At 40.3% G+C, this 22,500-nt stretch overlaps 2 protein-coding genes across 2 annotated transcripts in view; one reads left to right on the top strand and one right to left on the bottom strand.

Annotated features, from left to right (window-relative positions):
* The window catches only part of LOC111190755 (zinc finger CCHC domain-containing protein 3), an 81,777-nt gene that overhangs the window by 36,691 nt on the left and 22,586 nt on the right, over positions 1 to 22,500 (bottom strand). The gene's annotated exons all lie outside the window — the stretch shown is intronic.
* On the top strand, positions 5,944 to 6,460 carry LOC125780624 (histone H2A-like). Its single transcript, XM_049463083.1, has one exon. The coding sequence runs from the start codon at positions 6,018 to 6,020 to the stop codon at positions 6,402 to 6,404; it is 387 nt and encodes a 128-aa protein (XP_049319040.1). The 5' UTR covers positions 5,944 to 6,017; the 3' UTR covers positions 6,405 to 6,460.

The following is a 22,500-nucleotide window of genomic DNA, read 5'->3' as shown; positions in this document are numbered from 1 at the left end:
GCAGTGTTTTCAGGTTAATTTAGGAGCTAGGCCTCAGTTATATAGTGCTCCTGAAGTGTTTTCAGCTCTATTTATATGTTAGGCCTGAGTAATTTAGTGCCTCTCCAGTGTTTTCAGCTCTATTTATATGTTAGGCCTGAGTAATGTAGTGCTTCTGCAGTGTTTTTAGGTATATTGATAAGTTAGGCCTCAGTTATGTAGTGCCGCTGCAGTGTTTTCAGGTCTATTTCTAAGTTAGGCCTGAGTAATGTAGTGCTTCTGCAGTGTGTGCAGGTCTATTTCTAAGTTATGTCTCACCAATATAGTGCTCCTGCAGTGTTTTCAGCTCTATTAATATGTTAGGCCTGAGTAATGTAGTGCCGCTGCAGTGTGTGCAGGTCTATTTCTAAGTTATGTCTCACTAATATAGTGCTGCTGCAGTGTTTTCAGGTCTATTAATATGTTAGGCCTGAGTAATGTAGTGCTCCTGCAGTGTTTTCAGCTCTATTAATATGTTAGGCCTGAGTAATGTAGTGCTTCTGCAGTGTGTGCAGGTCTATTTCTAAGTTATGTCTCACTAATATAGTGCTGCTGCAGTGTTTTCAGGTCTATTTCTAAGTTATGTCTCACTAATATAGTGCTGCTGCAGTGTTTTCAGGTCTATTTCTAAGTTATGTCTCACTAATATAGTGCTCCTGCAGTGTTTTCAGCTCTATTTATATGTTAGGCCTGAGTAATGTAGTGCCTCTCCAGTGTTTTCAGCTCTATTTATATGTTAGGCCTGAGTAATGTAGTGCTTCTGCAGTGTTTTTAGGTATATTGATAAGTTAGGCCTCAGTTATGTAGTGCCGCTGCAGTGTTTTCAGGTCTATTTCTAAGTTAGGCCTGAGTAATGTAGTGCTTCTGCAGTGTGTGCAGGTCTATTTCTAAGTTATGTCTCACCAATATAGTGCTCCTGCAGTGTTTTCAGCTCTATTAATATGTTAGGCCTCAGTAATGTAGCGCTTCTGCAGTGTTTTCAGGTCTATTTCTAAGTTATGTCTCACTAATATAGTGCTCCTGCAGTGTTTTCAGCTCTATTAATATGTTAGGCCTCAGTAATGTAGTGCCTCTGCAGTGTTTTCAGGTCTATTTCTAAGTTAGGCCTGAGTAATGTAGTGCTCCTGCAGTGTTTTCAGCTCTATTAATATGTTAGGCCTCAGTAATGTAGTGCTTCTGCAGTGTTTTCAGGTCTATTTCTAAGTTAGGCCTGAGTAATGTAGTGCTCCTGCAGTGTTTTCAGCTCTATTAATATGTTAGGCCTGAGTAATGTAGTGCTCCTGCAGTGTTTTCAGCTCTATTAATATGTTAGGCCTCAGTAATGTAGTGCTGCTGCAGTGTTTTCAGGTCTATTTCTAAGTTAGGCCTGAGTAATGTAGTGCTCCTGCAGTGTTTTCAGCTCTATTAATATGTTAGGCCTCAGTAATGTAGTGCTCCTGCAGTGTTTTCAGCTCTATTAATATGTTAGGCCTGAGTAATGTAGTGCTGCTGCAGTGTTTTCAGGTCTATTTCTAAGTTATGTCTCACTAATATAGTGCCGCTGCAGTGTTTTCAGCTCTATTAATATGTTAGGCCTCAGTAATGTAGTGCTGCTGCAGTGTTTTCAGGTCTATTTCTAAGTTATGTCTCACTAATATAGTGCTCCTGCAGTGTTTTCAGCTCTATTTATATGTTAGGCCTGAGTAATGTAGTGCCGCTGCAGTGTTTTGAGCTCTATTTATATGTTAGGCCTGAGTAATGTAGTGCCTCTGCAGTGTTTTCAGGTCTATTTCTAAGTTAGGCCTGAGTAATGTAGTGCTCCTGCAGTGTTTTCAGCTCTATTAATATGTTAGGCCTCAGTAATGTAGTGCTTCTGCAGTGTTTTCAGGTCTATTTCTAAGTTAGGCCTGAGTAATGTAGTGCTCCTGCAGTGTTTTCAGCTCTATTAATATGTTAGGCCTGAGTAATGTAGTGCTCCTGCAGTGTTTTCAGCTCTATTAATATGTTAGGCCTCAGTAATGTAGTGCTGCTGCAGTGTTTTCAGGTCTATTTCTAAGTTAGGCCTGAGTAATGTAGTGCTCCTGCAGTGTTTTCAGCTCTATTAATATGTTAGGCCTCAGTAATGTAGTGCTCCTGCAGTGTTTTCAGCTCTATTAATATGTTAGGCCTGAGTAATGTAGTGCTGCTGCAGTGTTTTCAGGTCTATTTCTAAGTTATGTCTCACTAATATAGTGCCGCTGCAGTGTTTTCAGCTCTATTAATATGTTAGGCCTCAGTAATGTAGTGCTGCTGCAGTGTTTTCAGGTCTATTTCTAAGTTATGTCTCACTAATATAGTGCCGCTGCAGTGTTTTCAGCTCTATTAATATGTTAGGCCTCAGTAATGTAGTGCTGCTGCAGTGTTTTCAGGTCTATTTCTAAGTTATGTCTCACTAATATAGTGCTCCTGCAGTGTTTTCAGCTCTATTTATATGTTAGGCCTGAGTAATGTAGTGCCGCTGCAGTGTTTTGAGCTCTATTTATATGTTAGGCCTGAGTAATGTAGTGCCGCTGCAGTGTTTTGAGCTCTATTTATATGTTAGGCCTGAGTAATGTAGTGCCGCTGCAGTGTTTTGAGCTCTATTTATATGTTAGGCCTGAGTAATGTAGTGCCGCTGCAGTGTTTTGAGCTCTATTTATATGTTAGGCCTGAGTAATGTAGTGCTGCTGCAGTGTTTTCAGGTCTATTTCTAAGTTATGTCTCACTAATATAGTGCTCCTGCAGTGTTTTCAGCTCTATTAATATGTTAGGCCTCAGTAATGTAGTGCTTCTGCAGTGTTTTCAGGTCTATTTCTAAGTTAGGCCTGAGTAATGTAGTGCTCCTGCAGTGTTTTCAGCTCTATTAATATGTTAGGCCTCAGTAATGTAGTGCTCCTGCAGTGTTTTCAGCTCTATTAATATGTTAGGCCTGAGTAATGTAGTGCTGCTGCAGTGTTTTCAGCTCTATTTCTAAGTTATGTCTCACTAATGTAGTGCTCCTGCAGTGTTTTCAGCTCTATTAATATGTTAGGCCTCAGTAATGTAGTGCTCCTGCAGTGTTTTCAGCTCTATTAATATGTTAGGCCTGAGTAATGTAGTGCTGCTGCAGTGTTTTCAGCTCTATTTCTAAGTTATGTCTCACTAATGTAGTGCTCCTGCAGTGTTTTCAGCTCTATTAATATGTTAGGCCTCAGTAATGTAGTGCTCCTGCAGTGTTTTCAGCTCTATTAATATGTTAGGCCTGAGTAATGTAGTGCCTCTGCAGTGTTTGTAGGTATATTGATGAGTTAGGCCTCAGTTATGTAGTGCTGCTGCAGCGTGTGCAGGTGTATTTAGAAGCTAGGCCTCAGCCTTCCGATTGACGGAATGTTCATGTAGGCATTTACCTACTGCTATGTTTGGATTGAGTAAAGATTTTACCACAATAAAGGTGTGTCCTCGTGCTCATTTTTTTTCTTCTGTATTAGGGTTATGGGACGTTGGGGTCGTAATGAATTAGGGTTGTAGGGGTTTAGGTTTGTCATGAATTAGGTTTATAATAAATTAGGGTTAGGGGGATTAGGGTTATCATATATTAGGGTTATCATATATTAGGGTTAGGGGGTTAGAGTTAGAACACGTTAGGGTTAGGGGGTTTTAGGGTTATCATATGTTAGGGTTAGGGGGTTTAGGGTTAGAATATGTTAGGGTTAGGGGGTTTTAGGGTTAAAATATGTTAGGGTTAGGGGGCTTAGGGTTAGAATATGTTAGGGTTAGGGGGTTTAGGGTTAGAATATGTTAGGGTTAGGGGGCTTAGGGTTAGAATATGTTAGGGTTAGGGGGTTTAGGGTTAGAATATGTTAGGGTTAGGGGGTTTAGGGTTAAAATATGTTAGGGTTAGGGGGTTTTAGGGTTAAAATATGTTAGGGTTAGGGGGTTTAGGGTTAGAACACGTTAGGGTTAGGGGGTTTAGGGTTAGAATAAATTAGGGTTAGGGGGCTTAGGGTTAGAACACATTAGGGTTAGGGCTGGTGGAGGGCCGGTGTTTGGGGGATTTAGGGCTCGTTAACGGAGCGGCGATTCGAATCAGGTGCGCCTAACGGGCCGCGCCCGGAGCCCGGGCCCCACAAGAGCCGAGCTCCCCACGAGGAGCGCCGATCCGAGTGCGGGGCGCCGGCGACGAAGACCGGACGGCGACAAAGACGCGTGGGAGTCGACTGCGGGAGTCGGCCATTCGCGCAACACACCGCGCGCGCACTGTGCTTTACGCACTCCACAAGGGCGCCCCGCAACACCAGCTAAACTACGCACACGCGCCTCACACACCCAACACGCTCTCGCCCACACTTTCCTCCACCGACGCCCACGCCGTTCGCCCCGCTCACGATCCCCTTTCACGACATTATTACACGATAAGCACGCCAAGTCCGCCGTTGCCCGTTCGGAGCGCGGCCGGCTCGGCACGCTTCGGGGAGCGCCGCGAGAAACGCGCCGTCCGCACGCCGCCCTTTCCGCCTCCACGACACGCGAGGGGGCCTCTCGCAGGCGGGAGAGCGCTTTAACGCTCGCCAAGTTGGCCACGCGCGCGGATTTCGTGCGAGAAACGCAGCGAGAAAACACAACGCGAGCCTGCAGCTGCGCCACGGCTGCGCAGCGCTGGCCGGGTTGAGTCTACAACGTTCTCATGCGGCGCTTAAGGGCCGCCCCCCTCGCCGCTGAGGGAGGTTCCACAGAACGCTACTGCAGCAGACACACAGTGCTCGCTCTCGCACGCAGCAAAGCAGAACGATGGCAGAAGTCGCTCCCGCCCCAGCCGCCTCGGCGCCCGCCAAGGCCCCCAAGAAGAAGGCCGCCGCCCGCCCCAAGAAGGCCGGCCCCAGCGTCGGCGAGCTTATCGTCAAGGCCGTCTCGGCATCCAAGGAGAGGAGCGGCGTGTCTCTCGCCGCCCTGAAGAAAGCCCTGGCCGCCGGCGGCTACGACGTGGAGAAGAACAACTCTCGCGTTAAGATCGCCGTCAAGAGCCTCGTCACCAAGGGCACTCTGGTGCAGACCAAAGGCACCGGCGCGTCGGGCTCTTTCAAGCTCAACAAGAAACAGGCCGAGGCCAAGAAGAAGCCGGCCAAGAAGGTTGCTCCTAAAGCCAAGAAGCCCGCCGCCAAGAAACCGGCTGCCGCGAAGAAACCCAAGAAGGTAGCGGCCAAGAAGCCCGCCGCGGCCAAGAAGTCTCCCAAAAAGGCCAAGAAACCGGCAGCGGCTGCGAAGAAGGCGACCAAGAGCCCCAAGAAGGCGAAGAAGCCGGCGGCTCCCAAGAAAGCCACCAAGAGCCCAAAGAAAGCCAAGGCTGTCAAGCCCAAGGCGGCCAAGCCCAAGGCGGCGAAGCCGAAGAAGGCTGCCCCCAAGAAGAAGTAAACGGTGCCGTTTACCTTCATGTTTTGTTCCTCTCTAACAACGGCTCTTTTAAGAGCCACCCACAGTTTCATATCAAAGAGCTTCCTTCATATCATGTATCGAAAGCACATAACGGTGTTTAATGCGTATGATGTATGACACTGTTTATCATTACAATTCTCATTTTAACATACAAATAAGGCACGACCTCAGCCACTGTAGGTATTCGTTTCATCCGTTTGTTTTATTTATTATTGTAACTTTGGTTTCATTTGAGCGGGAAGGCGAAAGTCTCCGTCTTCAGCCATTCGGTCTCTGTCTCACACACAAAGCAGGCAGCACGAGGAGGAGGGGGGAGTGGGGGCCCAAAGCGAGCAGCGGAGGGCGGGCGCTAGCGTTTGACGGCGGACACGCCATTGGCTGTCGCTCCGCCAAGCGTCTACACTAGCGGCTGCGCGAAGAGGAGGGGAAGGAGGGGGGAGCGGGCGCTGGAGTTCGACGGCGGCAACGCCATTGGCTGTTGCTGCGCGAGGCTTGTAGCCAATAGGAACGTAGGCGCTTTTGCTTTATCAACAGCGCCCGGGAGCCCGCTGCTTTATTTCAGTATTGTTCAGCGAACACATCTGAGCTGCATCATGAGCGGAAGAGGCAAAACCGGCGGAAAGGCAAGGGCCAAGTCCAAGACTCGCTCCTCCCGCGCCGGGCTCCAGTTCCCCGTGGGCCGTGTGCACAGGCTCCTGCGCAAAGGAAACTACGCCGAGCGTGTTGGCGCCGGCGCCCCCGTCTACCTTGCGGCTGTCCTGGAGTATCTTACAGCTGAGATTCTCGAGTTGGCCGGCAACGCTGCCCGCGACAACAAGAAGACTCGTATCATCCCCCGTCATCTGCAGCTGGCTGTTCGCAACGACGAGGAGTTGAACAAACTGCTCGGAGGAGTTACCATCGCCCAGGGTGGTGTGCTGCCCAACATTCAGGCTGTGCTTCTCCCCAAGAAAACCGAGAAGGCGGTCAAGGCCAAGTAAATCTCCGCTTTCCGCTTCTTTGTCCATACCCAAAGGCTCTTTTAAGAGCCACCCAACTCTACTCAAAAAGTGCTATGTTTCCTCCCCAGTAACAATACACATTATACATGTAATTCCCAAAGGGAGAAGGCTAATTATATATATATATATATATATAATGTACATATGTGTACGTAAAAAAAAATATATATATATATGTATGTGTATATATATATATATATATATATATGTGTATTATATATAATGTGTGTGTGTGTATATTTAAGTATATATATTTAAGTGTATATATTTATATATATATAAACTTACGCGCGCACACACACACTATACTAAGCTGTGAGCAATAGGTAACACCAGTACACTTTCAAATCATAACAATCCCTATACACACGGCATTATTTTGAGTATACAGCTGTACACGGCTGTTTGTAATTGATTACAAGGTTATTGAATAAGAATTATTAAATTAAGCAATGGGAGCGCTTAAATTGCTTTATATATATTATAATTAAACCCAGAATGGACTGCAGGAAGCCGCCAGTTTGTTCTATACGCAGTATTTTGCGTTTGGGCTCTCCGTGCGAAACGGCCAATAGGAAGGGCGCAGATCCAAGACGCCCAATCAGCGAGTAGCGGCTCTAAAGCATAAAAGGGCCGTGAGGAGGCGAGGCGCGTTATTCTCTTTACAGAGCTCAGCGCGATGGCAAGAACGAAGCAGACCGCCCGCAAGTCCACCGGTGGCAAAGCCCCGAGGAAGCAGCTGGCCACCAAGGCAGCCCGCAAGAGCGCACCGGCTACCGGCGGCGTGAAGAAACCTCACCGTTACAGGCCCGGCACCGTCGCTCTCAGGGAGATCCGCCGCTACCAGAAATCCACTGAGCTGCTGATCCGCAAGCTGCCCTTCCAGCGCCTGGTGCGTGAGATCGCTCAGGACTTCAAGACCGATCTGCGCTTCCAGAGCTCCGCCGTCATGGCTCTGCAGGAGGCCAGCGAGGCGTACTTGGTGGGTCTGTTTGAAGACACTAACCTGTGCGCCATCCACGCCAAGAGAGTCACCATTATGCCTAAGGACATCCAGCTGGCCCGCCGTATCCGCGGAGAGCGCGCTTAAACGGAGCGCTTTGACGTTTTCCCTTAATACCCAACGGCTCTTTTAAGAGCCACCTACCTGTGTCCGTGCCAAAAGAGTTGTTTTTCTACATGCTTTTTATATGCCAGTATGAAAAAGTAGTACTAATTGTGTACTCAAAACTATGAATAATTTTGACATAACGTATATTTTAGAACTATTTCGCGCCTTTTTAATAGTCAGCAATTACTATATCTTACTGCAATGGATAAATAAATATAAACACACAAGCACAATAATTATGAGCACATTATTGGTGAAATAATAGAGAAATGAATCTATATATATATTATGTGTGTGTGCGTGTGTATTGAGGGAAGTGCTGCATGTAACATTGATGGAGCTTGGATGCCACCGTGCGGTTCAACTGCACCATTGCATGCACTGTTATAAGTTGCAAGAGTTCTGTTATAAGTAAGTGTGTGTGTGTTTACATAAATCGAACTCTTATTACTGAAAATGGCAATGTTTCACTATACGGTGGCATCCATCAGTGTTACAACATGTACAATTTAATATGTACACACATTGATATACTCGGTAATATTGTCATATTCTCTCTCTATATTAAAATATACCTAGCTACATATATATATGATATACAGAGAGAGAGAGAAAGAGGTCTTAAAACATGAAAACATACGTATATAAATATATTGTAAGTCTCATGATACGTCCATAATATATAAATCAAGTAAACCTCACGATTGGTGCCGTTTAACTATATATATATATATATATATATATATATATATATATATATATATATATATATATATATATATATATATATATATATATATATATATATATATATATATTTTTTTTTTATTTATTTTTTTTTTTTTTTGCCACCAATCGTGAGGTTTACTTGATTTATATATTATGGACGTATCATAAGACTTACAATATATTTATATACGTATGTTTTCATGTTTTAAGAGCTCTCTGTCTCTCTGTGTATGTATATATATATATATATATATATATATATATATATATCATTTATAGAAACCTTTTATATACTGTTCATATATACACATATATACGTGTTTGTGTGTGTGTGTGTGTGTGTGTGTGTGTGTGTGGTTAAACAGCGCAATTGCATTGATGAGGCTTAGTACCTTTTTATATGGACATGTAACATAAGACTTGCTTCACTTTGTATATATAAGTGAATGTTGAGCTGACTACTTCACGTTTTAAGAGTTAGGATGCCACCATGTGGTTAAAGTTCTGTATTGCATTGCTCAAGAATGCAATACAGAACATATATATATATATATACAGGTATATATATATATATATATATATATATATATATATATATATATATATATATATAATTCTTGAGCAATGAAATACAGATATGTATATATACTTTTTTTTCTTTTTTATGGAAAGAAAATGAGATATTCATGCAAACACACGCACACATACATATTAAGGCAATGTGTCTTTGCAATGTTTGAGCATATCTTGTGGCTGTGTATGAGACTATGTACAAAACCAAATTGAGTCTGACTCAATCTGATAATCTGATCATAATAATGTTCATTAATACATGACTAATAATAAAATATTAATTATACATATTGATAACAAGCACTAATAGCAATAAATTATGAATAAAAAACTATTAATAGTGAATAAAATGAGTAATACTAACATTAATAATAGTAATACAAATTACTTATATTAACATTTATAATTCTACTACTGCTACTACTACTACTAATAATAATAATAATAATAATAACAATCATAATGATACTACTAATAAAAATAATAATGATTTCTTCATCATTATTTATTAATAAAGATTTGTAAATAATTATTAAACGTAAAACAAAACAATATTAACATTAATAATAGTAATGATATTATGGCGTTCATAATTATAATAATAACAATAATAATAACAATAATAATAATGATAATAATAATAATAATAATAATAATAATAATAATAATAATAATAATTATTATTATTATTATTATTATTATTATTATTATCATTATTATTATTATTATTATTATTATTATTATTATTATTATTAGCACTACTTATAAAGTATATATATCTTATAGAGAGATATATTATATGTTTATTCTCCGGCCACGAGTGGAGTGTCTGGAGTGCTAGTTTGTTGGCTTTCTGGCCTGCTAGCTGGGTGAGTGAAGCTAAATTAGCGATTAGCATGTACCATTAATTTGGCCAAATATACAGCACAAAACTAGCAGGTAGGTGTTCATACTGTCCCCTGTGTATGTATGTTATATTGTATAAATAGTGTATTTAGCCACAGTGGTGTTGAAACTCTCCTACAGGAGCGGTTGCTATGGCTTCCGAATAGGTAACTAGGCGCTAGCATAGCATAGCTTAGCTTAGCCTGAAGGTTTGTTTACGTTTTTGCTGTTCACAAAATGGCGGCCATTCCCTTCTCTAGGTCAGAGGTCACAAGGTACAGTGAATTTGATGTTTAGTTTATTCATGTAATTGCATTAAATTCTCATTTTAAGGGCAAAGTTTAACTGCAATGTCCATTCCCCCATTCTCTAAAAAGCTAGCGTTTGTGGATATTTTGTTTTCCTTAAATGGCCGTCATTTGGTGTAATTCTGCTCGCTAACTATTACTTACACTAAGTCAGGAGGCACTAACCCTTTTAATGTCTAATGATTTTGGATAGAAAAATGACATAATTTTTGGAGCTAAGGTTAAAGGCAAGATTTAAACCGCTACTCTCTGACAAGTGAAACAAGTATTTTAAGAAATATTTTTTTTCTTTACTAATTATGTCATTAGCGTTCTGTCCAATTTTGACGGTGTATTTTAATGTGTGTTAATATGTGTAATAATAATTCTAACATGGATAATGTTAAATGTGTTGTGTGTGTGTGTGTATATATGTGTGTGTGAGTTGTTTATTTATTTAATGCTATCTCTATATAACATTGAAATAGGTTTAATGTACTGATCTTGTTACTTGTTGTTTTGTCTTTTTGTGTGTGGTTTGTGAGACAGTTATAGGGGATATGTTTTTTGGTTGGAGCTTGGAGCCCGTCTGCTGGTCGAACGCATACACTGCAGAGATTTATGAATGAGTGAGTGAGAATACAAATCTTTTTACCTGTTTTGTAATGTTTTATTTGTTTACGTGAATTTGGAATATGAGGGCCACATATGGTGGTGTAATTGTGTTAGTTCACATGGATCAGGAGGATTTTTAACTGAACCAAATATTTTATGTGTAGAGTGAGCGAAAAGGTTCGAATAATAACAAATATTTGATTTGTTGTAAATTATTTTCAACTCCCAGCTCAATTTTTGAAGTACTTTAGAGGTACACATTAGTAGAAGTTTAATAACCTCTGTAATTGAGTCCACTTAGTTTGACGAATACACTATAAAAATTGTTTCTATTTGATAAAATATACATGATACACAGTATTCATGCTTCGTGTGTTCCACATTTTGGATTTCCAAAAGCTGATTATTATCCATGAGAACACAGGCTGTCTCTGAGAAACATACTTACTCACTACTACTACTACTACTACTACTACTACTACTAATAATAATAATAATAATAATAATAATGATTATTATTATTATTAGTATTATTATTATTATTAGTAGTAGTAGTAGTAGTAGTAGTAGTATGGTTGTTGTTGTTTTTTATTTATTTATTTATTTATGTATTTATTTATTCGAGTGTTCCAACACTCTGTGATTTAGAGCTTCTTAGAGTCTCTGAGAAACATACTTAGTCAGAAGACTCCTCCTACTACTACTACTACTACTAATAATAATAATAATAATAATAAATATTGTTAATATTATGATTATTATTATTATTATTATTATTATTAGTAGTAGTAGTAGTAGTAGTATTGTGATTGTTGGTGTTATTGTTATTATTTGTAGTATTATTATGGTTGTTGTTGTTTATTTGTTTATTTATTTGACTGTTCCTACACCTCTCTTGAGCGAGAACAATCTGTGATTTAGAGCTTATTGCGTTATATTACGACCCTCGTGTAAGAAGTGAGAGGTTTCTGACCCATAGCTTATTTCAAGAGGTTGCGTACAAATGTGTACTTTTCATCACAACTTGATAAGGACGTTTTTATCTTTTAAATATTACCATATAAAGATAGCTAGATATTCGTTGTCTGTTTTTGTGTGTTTTGACAGACAGTTCTAGGGGGGATGTTTTTTGGTGGAGCTTGGAGGCCATCTCCTGGTGGAACGCAGACACTGCAGGGATTTATGAATGAGTGAGAGAGCATACAAATCTTTTTACCTGTTTTGTAATGTTTAATTTGTTTACATGAATTTGGATTATGAGGGTTGTCTAATCCTGTTAATTCTCATGGATCAAGAGAGTTTTTATTAACTGATCTAAATATTTTCAGTGTAGAGTGAGAAAAAAGGATTGGGGCATATTCCAAATAATTGATAGAAAATAAACAAAACTCCCAGCACAAGTTTGGAAGTACTTTAGAAGTACACATTCATAGAAGTTTAATGAACTCGTAAATAAAATTAATACACCTAGTTTGACGAATACACTTTCCAAAATTGCTTATATTTGATAAAACATACATGATACACAGTAATCGTGCTTTTTGTGTTCCACACTTTGGATTTCTCAAGGCATATTACTATTATTATTATGATTATTATGATTATGATGATGTAGAAAAGTGCTGTCTTTAGCTTCTCTGTTGAATGTTCGTTGATCCAGGAATTCAGTCGACACGGAGATTGAGAGTGAACAAGTATGATTTATTTCAGATATCTGGGAAGAACAAATACAGGCAAAGCATCCTAGCCTAAGCTAGTAAGTCGCCCCCAGTTCTTCTGCCTCGTGCTGATCTGACTCCAATATATATACCCTCCTGTGACGTATCTTGAGTTACTTGGCATGAATGAGTAATACTTCTGTTTTTCTAATTATTAGTCCATTTTTAGTTTTATTCAGTCTTTCTCAGAACTCGTTTTATTTAGACCTTCTCGGAACTTCTGTTTGACCTTTGCCCAGTAGGCTTTCTGGGGAATCGTGAGTTGCCAAAAACACTGCTCGGGAAGTTTCAATTCCCCTAAGTGGCGGGCCTTTGGTTAAACGAGGTTCTATTATGGGTTATTGATTCCCCTGCTCAATGAAGAAGGGAAGATTCAGTTCCCCTTTGTGGCAGGCCCCATGGGTTATTAATTCCCCTGCTCAATGAACTTCCCCTATTTGTGGCGGGCCATGGTTAATTAACATTCACATTGTCTCACTGTGTATCTGCAGTAAGTTTTAGTTCATACTCTCCGTTTTATAATGGTATCGTTATATCTACCGTAAGATTAGTTAGTTAGTATATCTTAAACAAAGCTTGAAGTTGTATGTATAACTTTTCAGAGTAATCTTTTAATGTAAGGTTACAAAATGTACTCTATTCACTAGTTTCAATCCAGCTAAAAAGAGGAACCCTGTAGTCTGTACTTTATTCATTAGTTTCAATCTAGCTGAAAAGAGGAACCCTGCAGTCTGCCACGCTCTGGGACCGCAAGATGTTTTTACCATTAAAAAGAGGAAGCATGTTTTCTACAGTTGACCCGGTCAAGGGTCTCTTGGGTCAGTGCTGCTGAGATGAGAGATTCTTTTAAGCAAGTATATGATGTGTCTACGTGTGGAATACGATGTGTCTACGTGTGGAATACGATGTGTCTACGTGTGGATTAGTAACTAAGTATTAATGTTTACGAGAAGATGACGAGAATATAGAGTATAGCTTACATAGATATATTTGTGTAATATGTGCTTTAATTATCTAAGCTAAGGCTTTAGCAAGCATGATTATTGTAAGGTAAGCTCTAGCATGATTATTATAAGGTAAGCTTGTTATTTTAAGGCCAATCTTCCACAATTCCTCCTTTTGGCCTGTCCTAAGACAGGTCAACACTAAGCTCGAAGTCAAGCTCGAAGTCTACAGAACCCCCGTGGTTCTCTGGGCTAGCATCCAATAGTGACATCATATAATCAGGCGGCCGCTGTTTGTCGTCAAACATTTTAACAATGGTACGCTCTATGAGGGTTCGTAAGCAAGGAATACAGCAGCATCCGCATGTGACTATGATGGCCACAAATATTGCAAGAGCAGATGCCAGTGATAAAAACACAGCCTTCCACTGGCCAAAAGTTCTATCTAACCAGTTGGTAAGCGGATTGTTTACCCCTGTGTTATCTGTCATTTCTTTTGAGAGTGCCTTAAGGGCGTCCAAAGCTTTTGTTACGGACCCATCAGGTGCAGTGTTGTTAGGAATTACGGTACAGCACTCGGTTTTAGACTCAGTTCTAATCATGTGACACACCCCTCCTTTTTCAGCCAATAGCATGTCCAGAGCTATCCTATTTTGAATGGTCATTAGTGACGTTGCAGACAATTGGGATGCTAATCCTGTTACCGCTACTCCAGTTATATTAGCCAATCTCATTACCTGATAATTGACGTAATTAATTCGGTCAACATTTTTATTGGGAGTAATCCAGATTAAGATACTTTCAAATCCGGCTGAAACCTGGTCCACTAATTTATGTTCATCCGGAACGCCCCTCGGAACCCCAATCGAGTCTATATATGTGGGTGTGTTTTTAGTAAGATCGAATGAAACGTCACGTCTACTTCTGGATCCATGTAGCGTAGGTTTCCCAGTACTGGGACCAAACAGGGTAATTGGAGATAACAGTCTAACCATAGCACACAGGCCCTTGCTCCATATAGGGAGTCTCAGCAACAATGTGGAACTGCCACAATAATAGTAAAGCCCCGCCCTGTTGAATTCTTACCCTTACAGTCAATTACGTCACATAGGTCGAAATTGTATGCTGTTTTAGTATTTATAACATATTCTATATTAATTCCCTTAAACTTCTTCACACATGCGTTTTGGTTATCTGTTGAGCGTTTAGTCCTGTGAAAGTTATTATTACCTGAACGGGCCTTATTTGTGGTGTAGTTAGTTGTAGGGTCTACAGCTGTCGTGCCATTGTTCTTACTAGTTGGTTCAGCGCTTGTCTGGATCGCTATCTCTACCCAGATCATGCCAACCACCAATACTACCAATAGTACTTTCAACCATGTTGGAATCAATCCCATCTGTAGATTTGACCAGCTTAGGCAATCCCCATTCCTTTCTTCAGTCCTGCCCCCACCCCGTCTGCCATACCATGCCATAGCTAAAACAAGTGTGTTCCCCCTAATGAGTAAATAGTTGATTATAGCCCTATATGTGTATGTGTAAAGGTGTAAAAGTTCAGTTCTTCAACTCCCCAGGGAGTCTCAGGGTGGTAATTCAGGTGGCGCAGGTTGGTGCCCTAGGTGGCACTAGTTGATCTGCGCTGGAGGCGAGAGGTAGACTACCCTCGACGTGCCCCTGGCCTCAGGGGATTATTCTGCCCCTATGTTGGTTGAGGCCTCCTTTTCTGCCTCTTTTGATCTGGTTATCTTGGCTTGTGGTTGATCAGCAGGCCGACACTGGGAGAGATGATACCAGGAAGTGCCTTTGCCGTCCAGCCGGACTGCGTGGCTTGTCCTCTCCGCCATCCGGAATGGGCCTGTCCACCTGGGTTCCAACCACTTCCGCTTTATGACTCTCAGGTATACCCACGGAGTTATGGCCAACTCGGGGGTGTTGTCCTCCTCTTGCGTCTGCTCCCGTGTGTTCTGTACCTGTACAGAAAAAGCTTCACATACAGCTTTTAACTTATTGAACACTTGATCGTAACCTTGGTTGGCAGTGCCATGAGGTAGTTCGGATGGGGCTTTTAGTGCAGTTTGCGGCCCCGGGAATGCTACGCCTCTGACCAGTTCAAATGGGGAGAAGCCGGTGCTTCGGTTCACTGAACTCCTAATGCTGATCAGGGCAATTGGTAAGGCATCAAGCCAATTCATGCCTGTGGTCAGTTTAATTTTTGCTAGTTTGGCCTTCAGATTTTGATTCATCCGCTCCACCTGACCCTGTGAGGCGGGGTGATATACAGAACCATAGCTATGGCGCAAGCCCAACGCTTGCTCTACCCACTGCAGTGTTTTGCTGGTAAAATGTGTCCCGTTATCCGAGTGGATTTTCCTAGGAAACCCATGTTGTGGAATCCAGTGGTTGATCAACATTTTGCAAACTGAGCGAGCATCCTCCTTAATGGTAGGAATTGCCTCAACCCACCCTGAACCTATATGTTTATTATCATTGCTCCATGCAAAGTTTTAATGATTAGCTGCTCTATTCTCCCATTCATCTCCACACTGATTGATAGAATATCAGGGCCCAAAGTTTTAAATTCTGCACAAACTACACATAATGTGGCTTCTGTGTCAGGAATGGTTCCATGTTGATGTACTGGGCTTTCTTGGGTTACTTTTGCTTGGACTTTAGCATCACCGCTCGTGGCTATATTATTTTACCTGCCACTTTAATTTTTCTGCGGTGTGCTATTTATTAAGAAATTATGATTCCGACTTTATTCAGTTCCCAAGATTTTATAAAGCCTTGATTTCTAGATTTAGTTGATTTTATTTAGTGCTTTAAGAATTGGGATAAGTGGAACGTGATTATTTTTCTCTGTATCAATCGTTCCATTACAAACAATAATATTATCAATATTAATAAACACAGATGTTATGCTTTGCTTTGTCCACGTTATTATAGCAAATAAATCCGAACAATGCTTAACATTTACTTTTCAATATTTTCAATATGTATTTATGCATATACAATGCCAAGCAGATTGCTTTTCACAATTATCAACAATACATCTATTTCCTTAAACAATTTATCAAATCTCACTTACTGTTTCCCTTGCTCAAAAAGTGGCTCACATGTTGAATAGTGAAAGTTCAATTTTGTAATTTCTAAGTTTCTTATTTCTTCTTTTTAAATTAGGATTGAGTGTGTCTTAAAGTTAAGACTGTTACAATATTGCTGAAAGTAATTGCTCATCTGCATAGAGGTTGTTTTAAAACCAAACTGTAAAAAGATAAACAAGCTAAAATTTTTTAAAAATGCTCTATATCTGTAAAATAATGATTGGTCAAAAAATTTTAGTAATAGTGGTGAGGGATGAAAAAGGTAATAGGTTTAAAAAAATAAATAAATAAATAAATAAATAAAAATATAAAATAATTGTTGGGCAAATAATGGTGGTAATAATGATCATCTATTTACATCTCCCCCTTTTTCTGAAACAGAATTTCTGTTTCAGAGAACTTAACGCAAAATTTCTTCACCCTCTTTACTGTCCATCTGTGTGGTCTACCCTGCCCAAGCCTCCACTGACACACACCCCATCACTTCATTCATCCACTCACTCTCCCCCTGGGCTGCGCTTCCCTGCCACGATGTTTTCTCCATTTTCTGTCAAAATGCATGTGGTGGTCAGATCGAGACTGTGCCTGTCTTAGGTTGTCCCTGTGTAATATGTTGGGATCTTACCCGTCCTTGGCTAACCAGCCTAGCCCACTGAACCACACAGCGTAGCAGCACTGTTTTATCAACATTCAGTGCCGTAGTGTTCCTGCAGGGCACAGCTAGGGAGCACAAACCCAGGTATGTCATACTGTCATAAACTCACACTCTGGTGTTCACCGTGAAAGCCTGTGCAAGGCACCGAGTATCCATGGTTTATTATTTGTTATTATTGTATACAGATTTTCCTTATTACCATCAGTATCACCCTTTTTCTCCCACTAAATTTTGCTTAAATTATTTGCTTTGATGCCACTGCTCTGGAATAGACCCAAAAGAGTGCATGTCAATGAATAATTATTCAGATTTGGCATCTGTATCTCACAGATGTACCGCAAGGTTAAATTTTGGTCCAGTTTCATTTAATCTATATACATAAATTATATTGGTGGCTCTGCTTCTCAGATTGCAAACTTTACCATTATGCAGATGAAACAATGTTATATTGCTTAGCTGATTTTGTTCATGCTACAGCCAGAAAATTATGCATTTGTTTTATAGGTGGCATTGTATAAGCATGAAAACTAAATTTATGCTGTTTTCCAGATCTCTTTCTAGTCTAATTGTAATACCGTAAAGCAAAACAGAGAGCTGCATTTTTAAATACACTTTATTTCCCCTTATTTAAAATGAGAAAGACCCAATTCACTAATGCTTGTATTACATCCAATACTGAGTTTCATTTTCAAATAAATAAGGTCTTTCCTCATTGGTTTCTGAAATCAACTATCCCTCTTAAGAGGATCAAAATGTCGGCATAGCCTGAGATACATGAGAACATAGAGAAATTTGATATTACATCCGTCTTATATCAGTCTCATTCAGCTAGGACTGAACTGAGATCAGTCTGAATAAGAAACGAATAGTAAGATAATTGACTAAACCACCTGATAGAAAAAGCTGTGTTTGGAACTGATTATTTAACAATCAAACAAGAAACCATGTTTATTTGTCCTGCTCTGAGGACATCTGACACAGCAGTACTGCATGGCATAGTATATTTTGGAATTTCCAGCATACATCTTCTGTACAATATTATTATAATATAATGTAGTTAATAGTGAACTATATGGGGAAAAATGTACTGCTCAGTTTTTACAAAGCACTGCAAAAATGGCCAATGCAAATTGCTTAGTATTTCTGCAATAGGAAACGATTCCGACACCGCCACACACATTCATTATTTCCATTATTAGATTTGCTTATAGAATATAGAGTTAGACATATGTCCCTGTTAGGTTAGGGCCCCCAAGATATAGTCCAATACCCAAAATGAAGCTAATTATTTTCCTCAATTCTGACTCCCCCTTTCTGTGTTTTATTTTTTATTTGTTTTGCTAACCAACCCCATAATCCCTTTATTAAGTTCTCTAAATTCTCTAATTATCTATCCAGTCACACACCTTCTCTGACATTATTCAACAACTTAATTATTTATATTAACACTTCCCCAACCTTGCTTACATTAAAGTACACTGTACTCATGATTGGGTATTCACATTTTCACATTTTCATTTTAGAACTGTCTTATAACGTATGCATATGTATATTATATTATATTTCTATTTCACATTAGTCACTGTCATAATAGATGTCATTGCACTTTACTCTGTTAATTATTTAATTATTTATGACCATTAGTAATAACTACTGCACTGCTCCGTGTACAGATAGATCTTTACCTTGTATAGTTAGGTTTTTTATATCCTTATTATTTTCTTATATATATATATATATCTATCTACCCATACAAAAGCCTTTTCCCCCTGTTCACCTCTGTCCCCCATTTTCACTGTGTATTACTCTATTTCCCTACTGAACTTATGTTCTATTTTCTATGATATCTCACAAGTGTTAATTCACAAATAACCAACCTCTCAGTCTAAACCCAATAGGCTGGACCAACTCCACCTACTTCACCTCGGACTCCTCCCCTGCAGTGGGACTCATCCATTCCTATTTCGTTGTCACACAAGATTTCGTACACTCAACCAATCACACCGCTCACAGGAGCCCCGCTCACACACAGTTTCACACACACTCCAACACATACGCACACACTTCTGTTTCACGCCCTCAGTCTTACACACACTCTTTTAATTCGCTGCCATACACTTTCACACTCACTGGTACACTTTTAATCCCTGTAACAGACACTCGTACACCCTTTTGCTGTGCCTATTCAGTCATCATCACTTAAACAAGTGGATTACACCCATTGTTCTGTAGAATGTACCGCCCGCGCACAAATCACATGCAACAATTAAATCAACAAGTAACAATTGCTTTACCAAGTTGTACAATACCAAGAGCATATGTATTTTTATTTTGTTTTTGTTTGTTTTTATTTAAACTACATACTCTTTCCTACTTTCCTGCTCCTGAGCAGAAAACACTACTTCAGAGTATTTCAGTGCTCGTTCTTTAAGCTAAAAAACTTAAAATAAAGAAAATAAAAAAGTTTTAAAAATCTCCCAGCAGTTTGTATAACTGTCTGGGTTTAAGGTGGACCACGCCTAAGGAAGGACCCTCTCTCTTTCCCGGCAATTATCCCACCTTGATCAGGGGTGGGGGGGGTACGCCGCCTCCCAGTCCTTTTATTTTATTTAGAATTGACCACTTTCAAGGAACCCCACGTCCTAGCCTTTAATCTAACCCAATATGGGCAGATTTGGGTACGCCAGCACCCGGTCTCATTAGCACTGTTTTCCTTATCCTTTATCCTTTTTCCTTTTATCCTTTTATCCTTTATACCGGTTTCTTAAACATAAAATAGAAGAGAAAATAATAATAAAAAAGTTTAGTTGTTCAATCCAATTTACCAGGATTAAGCTTACTGGATCCCATCACTCATTCTGTTTTAAATATCCAATATGCAGATTTTTTAATAAAAAGGCAATCTGCTCACCTGTGTAGGATGGGCCCAAATGAGTGAAGAAATCTGTCAGCTGTGTCCTCGCCGGCCGAAACCCTGGATCGCACGTCGGAAGGTCACCAAATTGTAGAAAAGTGCTGTCTTTAGCTTCTCTGTTGAATGTTCGTTGATCCAGGAATTCAGTCGACACGGAGATTGAGAGTGAACAAGTATGATTTATTTCAGATATCTGGGAAGAACAAATACAGGCAAAGCATCCTAGCCTAAGCTAGTAAGTCGCCCCCAGTTCTTCTGCCTCGTGCTGATCTGACTCCAATATATATACCCTCCTGTGACGTATCTTGAGTTACTTGGCATGAATGAGTAATACTTCTGTTTTTCTAATTATTAGTCCATTTTTAGTTTTATTCAGTCTTTCTCAGAACTCGTTTTATTTAGACCTTCTCGGAACTTCTGTTTGACCTTTGCCCAGTAGGCTTTCTGGGGAATCGTGAGTTGCCAAAAACACTGCTCGGGAAGTTTCAATTCCCCTAAGTGGCGGGCCTTTGGTTAAACGAGGTTCTATTATGGGTTATTGATTCCCCTGCTCAATGAAGAAGGGAAGATTCAGTTCCCCTTTGTGGCAGGCCCCATGGGTTATTAATTCCCCTGCTCAATGAACTTCCCCTATTTGTGGCGGGCCATGGTTAATTAACATTCACATTGTCTCACTGTGTATCTGCAGTAAGTTTTAGTTCATACTCTCTGTTTTATAATGGTATCGTTATATCTACCGTAAGATTAGTTAGTTAGTATATCTTAAACAAAGCTTGAAGTTGTATGTATAACTTTTCAGAGTAATCTTTTAATGTAAGGTTACAAAATGTACTCTATTCACTAGTTTCAATCCAGCTAAAAAGAGGAACCCTGTAGTCTGTACTTTATTCATTAGTTTCAATCTAGCTGAAAAGAGGAACCCTGCAGTCTGCCACGCTCTGGGACCGCAAGATGTTTTTACCATTAAAAAGAGGAAGCATGTTTTCTACAGTTGACCCGGTCAAGGGTCTCTTGGGTCAGTGCTGCTGAGATGAGAGATTCTTTTAAGCAAGTATATGATGTGTCTACGTGTGGAATACGATGTGTCTACGTGTGGAATACGATGTGTCTACGTGTGGATTAGTAACTAAGTATTAATGTTTACGAGAAGATGACGAGAATATAGAGTATAGCTTACATAGATATATTTGTGTAATATGTGCTTTAATTATCTAAGCTAAGGCTTTAGCAAGCATGATTATTGTAAGGTAAGCTCTAGCATGATTATTATAAGGTAAGCTTGTTATTTTAAGGCCAATCTTCCACAATGATTATTATTATTCTATTTTATTTGCTTTTTTTGTTTGTTTTATTGAGTATTTTGGACTGCGCCTACATGTCGATCACACTACATGAGCTCCTACATGAGCGATAACACTCTGTGATTTAGAGATTATGTAGTGATATATCACGGCGCTATTTATTAAGGTGTTTTATATAATTTTTTCTTCCCGGCATATAGGCTTTATAGAAATGCATGAGTACGATACTATTTGAATACATATTAATATGTTTAATTCATGTTAATGTTTGTAAATTAGCTTAAGCTTCACACAATAGTACCTTCATATACAGTCAGCTAATCTATTCAGATGTTAACTAGACATTTTATGTGCAGGAGACCAAACCATAACATGCTGCATAAAACACACTTGCTTGACTGTGACACTGTGTCCCACATGGTTCAGTGCATCATAAAGTGTGTCTGGCAAGATGTAATATTCAGCATTCATTGGTGTAAGATATCTGCAGTTACTAATTTCAAGCAGGTTCATTTCAGCAGATATTGTATTTAATCTGTATTTCTGTAGCGCTCTAGTGTATGGGGGCGGTGCAGACGGCCACACTGTGAGGGGCCACCCAGCTGCTTTGTACGGGGCTCCGCCTATCTGTCCTCAACTAGGTCCGGTAGAGTAGAATATCAGGCGCTGGCTGTCCGATGTAGCTTCATTCTTTCTTCTCGTCTACTGGGAGCAAGAGCAGCTACGATGTCCGGACGCGGCAAAGGAGGCAAGGGGCTCGGGAAAGGAGGCGCCAAGCGTCACCGCAAAGTTCTTCGCGATAACATCCAGGGCATCACCAAGCCCGCTATCCGCCGTCTGGCGCGTCGTGGTGGCGTCAAGCGTATCTCCGGTCTGATCTACGAGGAGACCCGCGGTGTGTTGAAAGTGTTCCTGGAGAACGTGATCAGAGACGCCGTCACCTACACCGAGCACGCCAAGAGAAAGACCGTCACCGCTATGGATGTGGTGTACGCCCTGAAACGCCAGGGACGCACTCTGTACGGATTCGGAGGTTAAACGCTCGTCTCGAACACCGCTAACAACAACGGCTCTTTTAAGAGCCACCCACAAATCCACCCAAAGAGCAGTTTTCCGTGTTGGAATAAGATACAGTAGTTCACTAACACTTAATTTCCCTATATAAAACATCCCACTGCCCATGAATTACAAGATAAAGTGTGGAAATACACTACGAAAGATATGTAAGGATATCAGTATT

The sequence above is a fragment of the Astyanax mexicanus genome, chromosome 13 (assembly GCF_023375975.1).
Source record: "Astyanax mexicanus isolate ESR-SI-001 chromosome 13, AstMex3_surface, whole genome shotgun sequence".
Lineage (NCBI taxonomy): Eukaryota > Metazoa > Chordata > Actinopteri > Characiformes > Acestrorhamphidae > Astyanax > Astyanax mexicanus.
The sequence above is the reverse complement of the archived record's forward strand: the minus strand, read 5'-3'. Positions and strand labels throughout refer to the sequence as shown.

What these genes read in the sequence shown, in the direction of transcription:
- LOC125780624 (XM_049463083.1), top strand. Translation starts at nt 6,018, where the DNA reads ATGAGCGGAAGAGGCAAAACCGGCGGAAAGGCAAGGGCCAAGTCCAAG.